Below are 13,691 nucleotides of genomic sequence, written 5' to 3' on the forward strand. Positions count from 1 at the left end.
ACCCGGGACGGACCCTGGGCGCTGGGAGCCGGGACGGACCCTGGGGGCTGGGACCGGGACGGACCCTGGGCGCTGGGACCGGGACGGACCCTGGGGGCTGGGAGCCGCGGCGGCCGCAGTCCCGGCTCGGCTCGGCAGCGCCATGGCGCGGGACCCGGCCTTCGTGCTGCGCTACCTGGCTGAGGTGGAGGAGCTGGCGGAGGAGGTGCTGGCGGTGCGGCAGCAGGTACGGCCTGGCCCCTGGCCCCCGCCCCCCGGGAGCCTTCCCACCCTCCCCCCAGCCCCGGCCGCAGCCGCTTCTCTCCCGCTGCAGATCGTGGACCTGGACGTGAAGCGGAACCGGAACCGAGAGGCCCTGCGGGCGCTGCAGAGGGACGCGGAGCCCGAGGGTGAGGCCCCGCGGAGCGGCGGCGGCGCCGGGCGGAAAGGGCTCCGCCGGCGAAGCCTTTCCCTGCCCCTTCTCTTCCCCCAGGCAAGGCCATGGTCTGCTTCGGCAACATGTTCATCGAGCTGCCCAAGGCGCAGACCAAGGAGATGCTGCGGAAGGGTGAGGGCGGCTGGGGGGAGCTCTGCTCCGGGACGGGAGGCAGTAAGGGAGGCTGGAGGCAGGAGGGGCTTGGACTCTTCTCCCAAGGAACAGGACAAGAGGGAATGGCCTCAAGTTGCCCCAGGGGAGGTTCAGGTTGGCCATGAGGAACAATTTCTTCCCCCAGAGGGTTGTCCAAGCCTGGCTCAGGCTGCCCAGGGCAGTGGTGGAGTCCCCATCCCTGGAGGGGTTTCACAGCCCTGGGGATGTGGTGCTGAGGGCCATGGGTTCGTGGTGAGCTGGGTTAATGTTGGGATTGATGATCCTGGGGATCTGTTCCCACCAAAATGATTCCATGGAGTGCCCCAAACCTCTCAGGAGCAGCCCCAGGCAGGCTCTCAGCTGTCCTGAGCAGTGCACATTGGGTCATGAAGCAGCCTCAAGCTCAGCCCCACGAGCACCAGAGGACAGGGTGGGACCCTGAGGCAGTGGGGAAAGAGCTCCTCAGACCTGGGGCTCTGCACCCCAGAGGAGGTTCTGCTTGCCCCCCAGAGCCCAAAGGCCTCCTCACTTGTCTCAGACCAGGAAAGCCTGGATGAGGAGATAAACAACCTGCGGAAGGAGCTGCGGGGGAAGGTCAATCACCTCTTTGAAGCTCAAGGTAAACCCTTCCCCTCTGAAGCTCCTCAGTCTCTGGCAGCAGACATCCTGTCTTGGGAGGGCCCAGAAGCTCCCTGGTGTGTTCCTGCAGCTGCTTCCCCACCAGCTCTGCAGTTCCTTCCCTGCTCGCTCCAGCAGGCCTGGAGGCTCCTGGCGTGGAGCTGCCACCCCCCAGCACCTTGGGGTGACCCCACAGCAGCCTCTGGGGCTGTCCCACAGCCCCTCTGCAGCTCATCAGCCTCTGCTGCCCTCCTTCTGGAGCAGAATTCCCATTCTCCACCTTCTCTTCCAGGCAAACCTGAGCTGAAGGGCTTCAACCTGAACCCCATGACTGCAGAGGAGATGAAGCTCATCAATCGCATCCTGGAGGGCTGAGGGGCTGAGGCCTGGTCCCAGCCCCTGGCAGCTGTCACTGTGGGGCTCACACTGCAACAGCCACAGCTGCAGGGGCTGCAGGACAGTGGGGTGCCCAGAGCCCACCCTGGGGGAGGCCCTTGGCAAGTGCTGGGATGCTCCTCAGCCACCAGGCTGCAGCCTCCTGTACCCCCAGACCCTTCCCTGCCCCTTGCTGCAGCCTGGGGGGGCACAGGCAGGGGCTGGGGCACGGTGCCCAGGCCCAGGGTGCAAGAGTGATCATTAAAGTCAGAGCAGGGAGGCATTCCCAGCTCTGTGTGCCTGCTCCTTGCTGGGCTTTGGTGTGAGTGCTCAGGGAGCTTGGCCTCAGAGCTGCTCCATTGTGCTGCTGGGAACAGGAGTGGGAGGCACTGGGAATCCAGAGCCTGGCTGCAGCAGGGCAGAGGAGTTGTGCACCCTGTGGTATTCACACCGAGGCAGGGCAGGCATCTGAAACATGCCAGGAATCCCTGAAGCTCTGCAGGGAGGGGCAGGATCCTTCCAGGCTCTGCTGCTGCTAAGTGTGAGGCAGGAGGGCACAGGAGGAGGCTCCCAGAGCCAGGTGAGGCAGTGCTGGTAGTGCAGAGAGCAGCCTGAGGAGGCCTGAGCAGGAGTCCCTGGGCCTGGCTCAGAGGAAGAAGGTCATGAACCAGCCACAGATGGTTTCTGCAGCTCCTCCCCCCTTCAGGCTGAGCTTGCCCCCTCCCAGCACTGCTTGCTAAGGCCCTAAGGTGATTCAGACTTCATTGGTGATGGAGATTTGGCCTCTGCCTGCAGGTGTTCAAGGCCAGGCTGGAGGAGGCCTTCAGCAACCTGCTGCAGTGGGAGGTGTCCCTGCCCCTGGCAGGGGCTTGGGACTGGAAGGTCTTTCAGGTCCCTTCCAACCAAACCCTTCCATGAGTCATGGATATTTCCCCCCTGTGTACAGGAAGGGCTCTGGGTGCTGCCAGTCAAGGTAGCAAACCTCTCCTGTCTGCAGGGGAGAAGGCTCCAGGGAGAGCTCCTGGTGGCCTTGCAGTGCTCCAAGGGCCAAGCAGAAAGCTGGGGAGAGACCTTGGAGCAGGGCCTGTTGGGGCAGGCCAAGGGGGGATGGTTTGAACTCCCAGAGGCAGATTCAGGTTGGAAAGAAGGGAGAAATGTTTGCCCCTGAGGGTGGGGAGAGCTTGGCCCAGGCTGCCCAGAGGGCTGGGAGCTGCCCCCTGGCAGGCCAGGCTGGGGCTGGGAGCTGCCTGCTCTGGTTGGGGCTGTCCCTGGGGGCTGCAGGGGGGGCAGGCTGGATGACTTTGGGATTCTACAATGCCATGAAGCCTCCCAGCCTGGCCCAGAGCTGAGCTTAACCTCTCCTCTGCACAGCTTCCCCCCCAGCCATGTCCCTGCCTCCTGCCAGCTTCAGCAGGGTCACCTCCAGCAGCCCCACACTGCCTTGGTCCAGCCCCCCTGCTCCAGCCTGCTCCCACCTGGGAGCTGCTTCCCTCAGCTCCAAGGAGCCAGCCACTGTTGCTGGAGTCCCAGGCTGTGCACCCTGTAGCTGCCACCACATCCCCTCTCCAAGTGTCCAACAGCCAGGAGCAAGGTCCTCCAGGGGGAGGCTCTGGTTAAACAAACCAAACCCACCCTCAGCTGCTGAGCTGAGCTCAGCTGCCTCACCTGGAGCTCTCCCAGGAAGCCTCTGCCCTGGAAGGCAGCAGCAGCACAGGGAGCCAGGGCCCTGTGTCACAGCCTGCCTTCCACAACCTGCAGCACAGCCCCTCCCCAGCTCCAGGCTGTGATGGGGGAGTTGTGCCTGCAGTAGCATGGCAACAGGTCTGCTCTGAGCTTTCCAGAGTAGAAGCAGCAGGAGGAGGAGGAGGAGAAGGAGCTGCCTTCCCCAGCAGCTTGGCTTTGCCCTGCAGGGTGTGTTCAGCCCCTTCCCTTATTTGCTGGCACAGTGCAGATGGGCAGGGAGAAGCCAGCAGCCCTGTGGCAGCGTTAGGGAATCACAGGAGAAAGCTTGGAAGGGAGCTCAGGAGCTCACCCAGCCCAGCCCCTGCTCCAGCAGGGCTCCCCCAGCAGCCTGCCCAGGAGCACAGTGCCCAGGGGGAGTTGGAAGCTCTCCAGAGGAGACTCCACAACCTCTCTGGGCAGCCTTCAGGTGGAGCTCACCCTCTGGTAGTGAGGAAGCACAGGCAGGGATGGCTGTGGCACACTGCACCTCAGCCTCTTGGAAGTGTGGCTGTGGGATCACAGCAGCTCTTCCCACCAGGAAAATCCACCAGAGCCTCAGGGAAGTGCCTGGGGAGAAGTCACTGAGTGCAGAGAAGCTCTTGCTGGGACCTCCCCCTTGGAAAGCAGGCCCAGCACCAAAGCTGCTCCCACAAGACTGAGCTGTTTGTTCCCCACAGTGCTGCTGCAGCCTGGCTGCCTCCATCCACCTCTGGAAGGTTCTTGCTCCTTGGAGCTCCCAGGCCTGCTCCTGGCCTGGGAGGAAAGGTGCTCAGAGCACCCTGCCAGAGCTGGCTGAGCCCATACCCAGCTGGCTGCTGGCCAGGGTGGCCTCATTCCCTGGAGGGCCCAAGGCCTCCCCCCTGCTGACAGCCCTGGCAGGGCAGAGCTTCTCCTTGCCCCTCAGCTCCCACCACCCAAAGCCCTCTGCAGCACCTCAGCCCTGGCAACTCTGCACAGAGGGAGAAGCTCCCAGGGAGCCAGCAGTGGACATCCTCCTCCTGCCCCTGAGGCTGGCACAGCTGGAAAGCCAACCCCAGCCCTGCTGCCCAAGGAGCTGCTGGGAGCTCCAGAGGTGGCCAGGGTGGGAGGCAGGCTGCAGGAGGGCCCCAGCTCAGCCCAGCCTCCAGCCCCCTCTGTGCTCCCACCCCCCAGAGGCAGCCTGCTCACTCCACTGTGGCTGAAGGTTCAGGGTTGTGCCCAGCAGGACATGGAACCAGCTCCTTCCATCCCAAACATGTTCCCCTTAGGAGGTAACAAAGCTCTCTGCCTGCCCTCAGTGTGAAGAGGACACTGAGCTCAGAGGCTGCTTGCTGCTGGCAGGCAGGGAGGGAGGGTTGGGCCTCTCCCCTCCACAGCAGCCAGCCCAGGAGGAACAGCAGCAGCAAGCCAGGCAGAGTGAGGCTGCCCTGCCAAGGGTTGCTCCAGGGGCAATGTCTGTCCCCAGACCCCCTCACAAGCAGGGCTAAGTGTGAAGCAAGAGGGAAATCCAACCCTAAAGCTCTTTCCCATGCCCTGAGCCAAAGAACATTCTGAGCCTGTTGCAAAGTTTCTATTCCTGTTCTCCATGGCACTGGAGGGGGAGAGGAGAGAAAACAACTCACTGAGGCCCTGCAGCTTCCAGCAAGAGAGCCAAGGGAGAAGCAGAGGCTGGCTGCAGCAGGGGAGGAGGCACAGGCAGCAGCCCCTGGGGAGCAGCAGCATGGGGGGGGGGGTCCTGGGGAGCAGCAGCATGGGGGGGGGGGTTCCTGGGGAGCAGCAGCATGGGGGGGGGGGGTTCCTGGGGAGCAGCAGCATGGGGGGGGGGGGTTCCTGGGGAGCAGCAGCTTGGGGGGGGGGGGGTTCCTGGGGAGCAGCTCCCCAGGCTGCCCCAACAGCAAGCCCAGGAGAGGCCAGCAGTGGCCTGGCCACAGCAAGGCCCTGGCCTCCCCTTTGTGCTCTGCCCTCCAGCCCTAGGGGCAGGCAGGTTGGCCACACAGGGGTTCAGCTGGGGGCTACAGGCAGGAGGTGCAAACCCAAGTGCTCAGGAGCACAGCAGAGCTGCAGCAAAGCAGACCCCAGGGGCACCTTGTGAGGTGTTGGGCTGGAGCTGCCAGGACACAGGGCTGCCCCAGGGGCACAGCCAACCCCCCCCAGGGGCACAGCCAACCCCCCCCCAGGGGCACAGCCAAACCCCCCCCCCAGGGGCACAGCCAAACCCCCCCCCAGGGGCACAGCCAACCCACCCCCCAGGGAGGAGGCAAAGGCAGGAACCAAGAGAGGCTTTGTAGGAATCACAGAAGGGTTTGGGTTGGAAGGGAGTCAGAGCTCAGCCAGTTCCAAGCCCTGCCCTGGGCAGGGACCCCTCCTGCTGCAGCAGCTTGCTCAGGGCCCCAGCCAACGCTGCCAGGCTTGAAGCCCCCACAGCCTCTCACAGCCTATTCCAGAGCCTCAGCACCCTCCTGGGGAAGAGTTTCTCCCCAGTGTCTGATCCCAATCCAGCTCCTCCCACCTGGAAGCCATCAGCCCTCACCCTGTCACTCCATGCCTCTGCACAGAGTCCCTCTCCAGCTCTCCTGGAGCCTCCTTCAAAGCCTGGGAGGCTGCTCTGAGGTCTCCCTGGAGCCTTCTCCAGGCTGAGCAGCCCCAACCCTCTCAGCCTGGCCTCAAGCAGAGGACTTCCCAGCACTGCTGAGGCCTCCTCTGGCCCTGCTCCAGCAGGTCCCTGCCTGTGCTGAGGGCTCCAGAGCTGCCCCAGCAGAGCATGGGGGCAGAATCCCCTCCCTGCCCACACTGCTGGGAGCCAGCCCAGGGCACAGCTGGCTGTGGGCTGGGGAGTGCACAGGGAGAGCTCCTGGAGAGCACCAGCAGCAGCAATCACACCTGAGGGAAACCTCCTCAGCTGTGGCTCTGCTCTCACTTCACATGAGCAAGGCTGAGAGCACAGCAGTGCCCCCAGCCTCTCATCTCTGGAGTGCTCTCTGCTCTCTGTCTCACTCAGCCCCTGCAGGGAGAGGCCAGCTGCACTCTCAGGTTCCTGCTGTGGCAGGCCCTGGGCTGCAAGGGCAGCAGATGAAGTTCCAGGAAGTTCAGCTGAACTTTACTGACATCTTCACTTTCCCCTTAGCCAGCAAGAAAAGCTCTGAGTGCAAACAAAACCCAGAGGCAAAGGATGGTTTAATGTCTGGGGGGTGGGCTCCCCCCTCCCCACCTCCCCCTTGGGCTCTGGGCATTACCCTCAGCTCCTGGGGAGTCCTCTTCTCCAGGAGGGATCTTCCAGCTGGGGGCTGAGTGGCTGTGGGCAGTGCTGGCAGCCAAGCAGCTCTGCCTGGAGGTTTGTTGGTGCTGCTAAGGCTCTGCTGCAAGTGCCACAAGCAGAGGAATCAGAACATGGATTGAGCTGGAGGAGGCCTTAGAGATCCAGCACCAACCCCCCCTGCCCTCCCCCCAGCCCAGGCTGCTGCAGGCCTCACCCAGCCTGGCCCTGAACACCTCCAGGGAAGGTCACTCACCACCTCCCTGGGCAGCCTGTGCCAGGCTCTCCCCACCCTCACTGGCAAGAATGTCCTCCTACTCTCCAGCCTCACTCTGCCCTCTCCCAGCTCCCAGCCCCTGCCTCTCATGCTGTCACTCCTAGCCCTTGTCAAGTCCCTCCCCAGCTCTCCTGTAGCCCCCTGCAGGCCCTGGGAGGCAGCCAGCAGCCCTCCAGCCCTGGCAAGTGCTGTGCCCCTCTCAGGGAAGCACACTCCAGGAGGAGCCATCCTGGCAGGGCCTCCCCAGAGGGCTAGAGCTCCTCCAGACAGCAGCACAGGGTGCTGCACCCAGCTAATGAACCACCCAGGCTCTGGGCAAGAGCAGATGAATCCTTCCAGATGGCAGCTCCTTGCATGCAGAGCAGCTCCAACCTCTCCTCACTCCCAGCCCCAGCCTGGCTCCCCCTCAGCAGCCTGCAGTCACCCACTGACATGCTGCAGGAGCAGCCCTGGCCCAGGGGGAGCAGCTGGCCTGATGCTGCCCCCACAGCCCAGCCTGGATGGGAAAGGCTCCTTCAAAGGTCACACAGCCCAGGGACACAGAGCAGGCTGCTGCCAGCCAGCCTGAGCTGCAGTGCTGCCAGCCATGGGGCAGCTCCCAGGGCCAGGCTCTCCCCACCCTCAGCACCAAACATTTCTCTCTTCTCTCCAGCCTCAATCTCCCTCTTTGGGTTCAAACCATCCTCCCTTGGCCTGCCCCAACAGGCCCTGCTCAGCAGTCTCTCCCCAGCTTCCTGCTCAGCCTCTTGGAGCACTGCAAGGCCCCCAGGAGCTCTCCCCAGTGACTCAGGGCCCTCCCTTGCCTGCAGAGAAGGGAGCTGCCCATCCCAGGGGACACTGAGCCCCAGCCTCCAGCACCCCCAGACCCTCAGCTCAGATTCTCAAGCCACCTGACATCCCAGCTGAGGTTTCCTTCCCCTCTCTCTTCCTCTGAGAGAGGAAGCTGAGCAGTGAGAGCTGTGCACAGCCAAGCCAGCCTCACTCCAGCACCTGGGCAGCAAAGCTCTGGGGTGCCTGCAGCTCAGCAGGCTGCTGACCAGGGGGGTTTGGGTCAGAGTCAAAAGGAGCAAGCTCCTGATCTGCAGCAGCCTCCCCCCAGCCTCTCAGTGAGATCACACTGCAGGCTGCCAGGAGACACTGCAGCCCCCTCAGTGGCTGTGGCAGATGTCCACAGCCTGGCAGCTGGCAGGGGGAGGTCAGCTCCCATCTGCCAGCACAGCCCCATGGCTGGCAGCAGGGGGCCCAGGCTGCAGATGGTTGTGATCCCTCAGCTTCCAGGGAATCACCATCAGGAAGAGTCTCTTGCACTGCCACATCTGTCAGGTGAACATCTGGAGGGAGGTGGGGACAAGGATCAGAGAGAGGCAGGCACTGAGGCAGCAGACAGGGAACTGTGTCCCTGAACAGCCCTCCTGTGCCTCTGTGCCAGCTAAGTGCCCTCCCTGCCTGGCATGGCTCCCACCTTGAGCTGAACAGGAGCAGAGCCCTGGAGCAGGCTGCCCAGAGAGGTTGTGGAGAGCTTCCAACCCCCGCTGGGCACTGTGCTCCTGGGCAGGCTGCTGTGGGAGCCCTGCTGGGGCAGGGCTTGGCCTGGGTGAGCTCCAGAGGTCCCTTCCAGCCCCTCCAGGCTGGGATTTGGGGATTCTGCCACCACAGGCTTCAGCTGCTTGAGCTTAAACCTGCCCCAGCCCCCTGGTGCCCTGCTGAAGCTGGCAGGAACAAGTCCAAAGCAGAAGGAACCAAGCAGGAGATGGAGAAGGATCAAAGGCCAAGAGCCCTGAGCCAGTGCTGTGCCTGCAGGCTGGCACAGAGCCCTCCATGGCCCCAGGCCTCCACACAGCCCTCACCCCCAGCATTCTCTGTGCCACTCTGGGAAGGCTTTTTGGATCACTCAGAGCAAGCAGGAGCTGTGCTGAGCTTGCCCAGAGAGAAGGGATGGATTTCCACCCCCCCTTGTCTCCTGGGCCCTCAGCTTGTGCTGGGACAGCTCTGGGGAGGATGTGCTCAGCAAAGGAAAGCTCTCAAATCAAACTCAGTCCAGCAGGAAGCTTGGCATGGAGGAAATCAGAGAGCTCTCTCTCTGTCCCTCCCCTTCCCCCACACACCTGACATTCTTCTGAGGCAGAAACAAAGAGGCTGCCAAAATTCATCCCCAAGGCAGGGCTGAGAGCTCAGCTCTGGGCCTGGCTCCTTCCTCAGGGGCACACTCCCAGGGAGCTGCTGCAGCAGTTTCCAGGGGGGGGAAGCCAAAAGAGGGCTGGAGGGAGGCAGGGGGAGGGTGGCAGTGGCAGGAGAGCAGGAGCCTGGGGGGCTGCAGCAGCTGGCAGTGACAAGGTTCATCTGGCACATCAAACACTCAGCAGAACTGTGCAGGCCTTCCACAGGATGCTGGGGTGGGAAGGGACCTCTGGAGCTCATAGATCTGTCAGGGCTGGAAGGGACCTCAAGGATCATCCAGCTCCAACCCCCTGCCATGGGCAGGGACACCTCACACTGCAGCAGGTTGCTCACAGCCTTCAACACCTCCAGGGCTGAGGCTGCCACCACCTCCCTGGGCAGCCTGTGCCAGGCTCTCACCACCCTCCTGGGCAACACCTTCTTCCTGACAGCCAATCTCAATCTCCCCACTTCTAGAATAGAATAAACCAGGTAGGAAGAGACCTTCTAGTTTTGCTCCAAGCCCCCTGCCAGAGCAGGAGCAGAGAATCCAGCACAGGTCCCACAGGAGCACATCCAGGTGACTCTGGGAAGCCTCCAGAGCAGGAGACTCCCCAGCCTCTCTGGGCAGCCTGCTCCAGGGCTCTGGGAGCCTCCCAGGGCAGCAGTTCCTCCTCCTGCTGAGCTGCAACCTCCTGTGCTGCACTTCACATCCATTGCCCCTTGGCCTAGCACAGGGTGCAAGTCAGCAGAGCCTTTCCTTCCCCTTTCCCTTCCCCATGGCACACACAGGGAGGACACAGCAAGCATCTCTGCTGCCAGAGTGAAGAGCAGCACCCCCACCCCCACATCACCAGTGGGGGGTCCTGGGAGGAGGAAGGAACTGGGAGTCAGCACCAGGAAATCCATCTCTAGCAAAACTCATCTCAGACAAAGTTTGAGGACTGGAGACCCTCTGTGAGCCAGGCTGAGAGGTGTGCAGCCTGGAGAGAAGGCTCCAGGGAGAGCTCCTGGGGGCCTTGCAGTGCTCAGAGGCTGAGCAGGAAGCTGGGGACAGACTTCTGAGCAGGGCCTGTTGGGGCAAGCCGAGAGGGGATGGCTTGAACCCAAAGAGGGAGATTGAGGCTGGAGAGAAGAGAGAAATGTTTGGTGCTGAGGGTGGGGAGAGCCTGGCCCAGGCTGCCCAGGGAGCTGGGAGCTGCCCCATGCCTGGCAGCACTGCAGCTGAGGCTGGCTGGGAGCAGCCTGCTCTGGCTGGGGCTGTCCCTGGGGGCTGCAGGGGTTGCTCTGGATGAGCTTGGAAGGTCCTTTCCCACCCAGAGCAGTCTGGCTTCTCTGATCACTGGGGTTGTACTTACAGATGTCACTGGAGCAGAAGTTCTTGAGTCCAACTTTCAGCCCATGGAGAGAAGTGTGTAACACAGCCCAGCTGCTGCCTCCTGCCAGCCACAGCCAGGAGCAGGACCTTGCACTTGGCTCCCCTGAACTCAGGCTGGCATGGGCCCACCTGAGGAGACAGAGTCACAGATTCACAGAATGGTTTGAGTTGGAAGGGACCTCAAAGTTCCACTCCCTGCCCTGGGCAGGGACCCCTCCCCCCAGCCCAGGCTGCTGCAGGCCTCATCCAGCCTGGCCCTGAGCACCTCCAGGGAGGGAGCAGCCACAGCCTCCCTGGGCAGCCTGTGCCAGGCTCTCCCCACCCTCACTGGCAAGGATTTCTTCCTCCTCTCCAGTCTCAATCTACCTAAATCCACCTTCCTCAGCCAACATCCCCCTGCTTTCAGAGCAGGAGAATTCCTTCCCCCTGTGACCTGCCAGCCCCCAGATGGGAGAGCAGAGCTTCAGCACTGCCACTTCCTGCAGCCTGCCAGCAGCTCAGTGCTGCACACCCCCCCTCAGCAGCCCTCTCCCACCTTTGCTGAAGCTCCTGCTGGGGAAGAGGCCCCCAGCAACAGCTCTCCTGCACAGGCAGCTCCCAAGTGCAGGGGCCAGAGGGACTCCAGGCAGGCCTGTGGGGAAGTTCCACTGTGCTGACTAAACCAAAAGCTGCCACATGCTCACACAAACCCTCAGCAACACAACAGATGCTGTGGGGAACTTTGGTCAGCCCCACTTCAAGCCTCTGTACACTGCAGAGCTCAGTGGAACAAGGAAGTGAGGAAAGATGGTCAGAGAACCAGGGGAGGAGGAGTCACTTGGGTGACCCTGGAGGCAGCCAAGGCTGCACCATGCATGAGAAGTGGGTCCTGAGCAGCCCAGCTCAGCACCCCCATGGCAACTTCCCAAGGGGATCCAGCCTCCTGCAGCCTCAGGATGGAGCACTGAGCACATCCTGGCCCACTGCAGCACCCAGGCATGGGAGAGGCACCACAAGAGAGGGCTGCTGGCCAGCACAGAGCCAGGGGAGGAGCAGCACTGAGCTGTTTGTACCTGGCTGGGAGTCCTGAGGTGAGCCACAAAGCCTTTCAGCTGTTGGTGCACTCCCAGGCTCTGCACAGACTCCCTCCCTGGGCTGTGGTGATGTCACCTGGGTCACTGAGGCACAGACAGCAGCTTCACACAGAGGCCTTTTGTTGCCAGCTAACATGCTGCCATCTGCAGAGTCAGCTGCCCTCCAGCTGCTGCCCTCCTGGCTCCACTTCACACCTTGACTTGTGTCATTACCTCCCATCCCCTCCTCACAGGGGTGGCCTTGCAGGACACACAGGGCAGGGGGAATCCTCCTCTCCCAGCCCTCTCCTGGCAAGCAGCTGCTCCCAGAGTCTCCTCTGATCACTTCATGCTCTCAGGGTGGAAGCTGCTCACTGCCTTGGCTGGGCTCACACAGGGATTTCCCTGAGCCCAACCAGCTCCATCCTCAGGCACTGCCCTGGGACACTGATTAAGCAGCAGTTAAGCTGCCCTGCACCCACAGCCCCCCACAGCTGCAGCTGAAGGGAAACACTGCATGGCACAAACATGGCCACAAGCCCACAGCAAGCTCCTGGGAGCACAGCCTGTGCCTCCACACCAGAGCCCTGCACTTCACCACAGAGTTATCCTGGGCTCTACAAACAGACCAGGCTGGAACAAACAGCTGCAATGAATGGTTCCATGAGGAGAAGTGTTTTGGTGCTGGGTGTTGCCCAGGGGACTGCCCAGGGGCATGGCCACTCCTGGCCACCTTGCTCTGCCCAGCTCTTCCCGTGGCTTTCCTGCCTGCTTCCCCTCTCCCCCTGTCTCACTTTCCCTGGGAGAAGCCTTACTTACCAGTTTCACAACCCAAGCAGTGCCAGGAGCCTTGCAAAACCCTTCCACAAACAAACACAGCTCTGAAGGCCTTTTGGAGCTCCTCAGGGTGAAAGCACATTTTGTGGCCTCAGACTTTCCTCTGTCTCTTTCTGTTTCCCAAACCTCTTTGGATCCTTTCCTCAGCTGCTCTTCTGACTCAGCTGGAGAGAAAGACAAATACAAGGTTCAGCTCCCACAGTCTGACTCACTGTAATTGCCCTGGAGAAGTTTCTGGGGGGGGGTGTGGATCAGCTGCACCACATCTTCTGAGGAGAAAGGCAAAAAAGGAAGCCATTGAGAGCTGCTTCCCCTTCGTGGAGGTTTGCTTGCAACCTTCTGTGTCTCTGGATGAACACAGGGAGCCAGAACAGGTCTCACAATCCACATTCTACCACATCTACCCCAGGCAGCAGCCAGCAGCCTCCTCTCCAGGACAGGCAGCAGCCAGCAGCCTCCTCTCCAGGACAGGCAGCACAGCCTACACAAGCAGGCTCAGCCCTGCAGCCCAGCCCCATCGCTCCTGAGCCACCACAGGGTCACAGCCCTGCTGCAGCTCCCCCCCCCCTCCCTTCAGCCCCACCAGGGCTGGCAAGGGGCAAGAGCAGGGCCACATCCTGCTCAGCTGCAGGGGAAGCAACACCCTGGAGAGCACCGGGCGGGGAGCTCTACCTGTCACACCCAAACCAGCCCACGGCCGCCACCAAGACCCCCTGGCACGCAGCCCTTGGGAGGCCTTCCCACAGCGCTGCAGCCCCGGGCGGCCTCGGGGCAGAGGAGGCGCTGCGCCGGGCCCCAGGGAGGGGCGAAGCGGAACTCACTGCCCCGGAGAGAGGCGAAAGCAGCGCTGCGAGCCCCCAGGCCTGGCCCTGCGCCGCTGTTTGAGGCCCGAGCCCGGCCCTCGCACCCCGGCCTGGCCCTGCGCCGCTGTTTGAGGCCCGAGCCCGGCCCTGCGCCCTGCAGGCCGCGCCCGTCGCCATGGCAACGGCGCCGCGCTCCCCGCCGGAAGTGCGTCACCGGCACCGCCCCCGCACCGCCCCTGCTCCCCCCGGGTGTCCACCTGGGACCGACACTGCCCCCCCCCCCCCCAAGCCTGATCCTCAGCCTGCTCCCCACAGCCCCCACCCCGCTCCGCGCCCTGACAGCGCCCAGGGGCTCCCCTCTGCTCCCCCACTCCCAGCTCACTCCTCCTCCTATCCCCTCTCATCCTGCTGTGGGTCCTCAGGTGCCCCGCACTGTGCTCCCCGCACTGTGCTCCCCGCACTGTGCTCCCCGCACTGTGCTCCCCGCACTGTGCTCCCCGCACTGTGCTCCCCGCACTGTGCTCCCCGCACTGTGACCCCAGGTCTCCCCCCTACCCTGCGCCCCCAGATTCCACACCCTGCGGCCTCCCCTCCCTGCACCCCCAGAGCTTCCCTGCCCTCCGAGGGGCTGTGCTGTGTCACCCCACAAGGCGCAGGGTGCGGGAGTCTCCC

The 13,691-nt window shown here is 63.0% G+C and overlaps 1 protein-coding gene and 1 long non-coding RNA gene across 4 annotated transcripts; one reads left to right on the forward strand and one right to left on the reverse strand.

The window, feature by feature from the left end:
- Positions 1-1,870, forward strand: PDRG1 (p53 and DNA damage regulated 1). Its single transcript, XM_068150415.1, has 5 exons — positions 1-226; positions 314-389; positions 473-547; positions 1,107-1,187; positions 1,479-1,870. The coding sequence occupies exons 1-5, from the start codon at positions 143-145 to the stop codon at positions 1,559-1,561; spliced, it is 399 nt and encodes a 132-aa protein (XP_068006516.1). The 5' UTR covers positions 1-142; the 3' UTR covers positions 1,562-1,870.
- A 4,565-nt stretch (positions 1,871-6,435) lies between these two features.
- On the reverse strand, positions 6,436-13,207 carry LOC137447036 (uncharacterized). Of its 3 annotated transcripts, none has more exons than XR_010988776.1 (4): positions 13,124-13,207; positions 12,199-12,380; positions 10,308-10,456; positions 6,436-6,618 (listed from the first exon to the last, which is right to left on the reverse strand). It is a non-coding gene; the product is annotated as an uncharacterized lncRNA (long non-coding RNA). The 3 variants fall into 3 exon arrangements; XR_010988774.1 differs by having other exon boundaries at positions 13,038-13,198; XR_010988775.1 differs by lacking the exon at positions 13,124-13,207 and adding an exon at positions 12,889-13,031.
- Positions 13,208-13,691: the final 484 nt, after the last annotated feature.

Source organism: Melanerpes formicivorus, unplaced genomic scaffold, assembly GCF_026170545.1.
Source record: "Melanerpes formicivorus ecotype bairdi unplaced genomic scaffold, bMelFor1.0.p_v2 SCAF_19, whole genome shotgun sequence".
Taxonomy (NCBI): domain Eukaryota; kingdom Metazoa; phylum Chordata; class Aves; order Piciformes; family Picidae; genus Melanerpes; species Melanerpes formicivorus.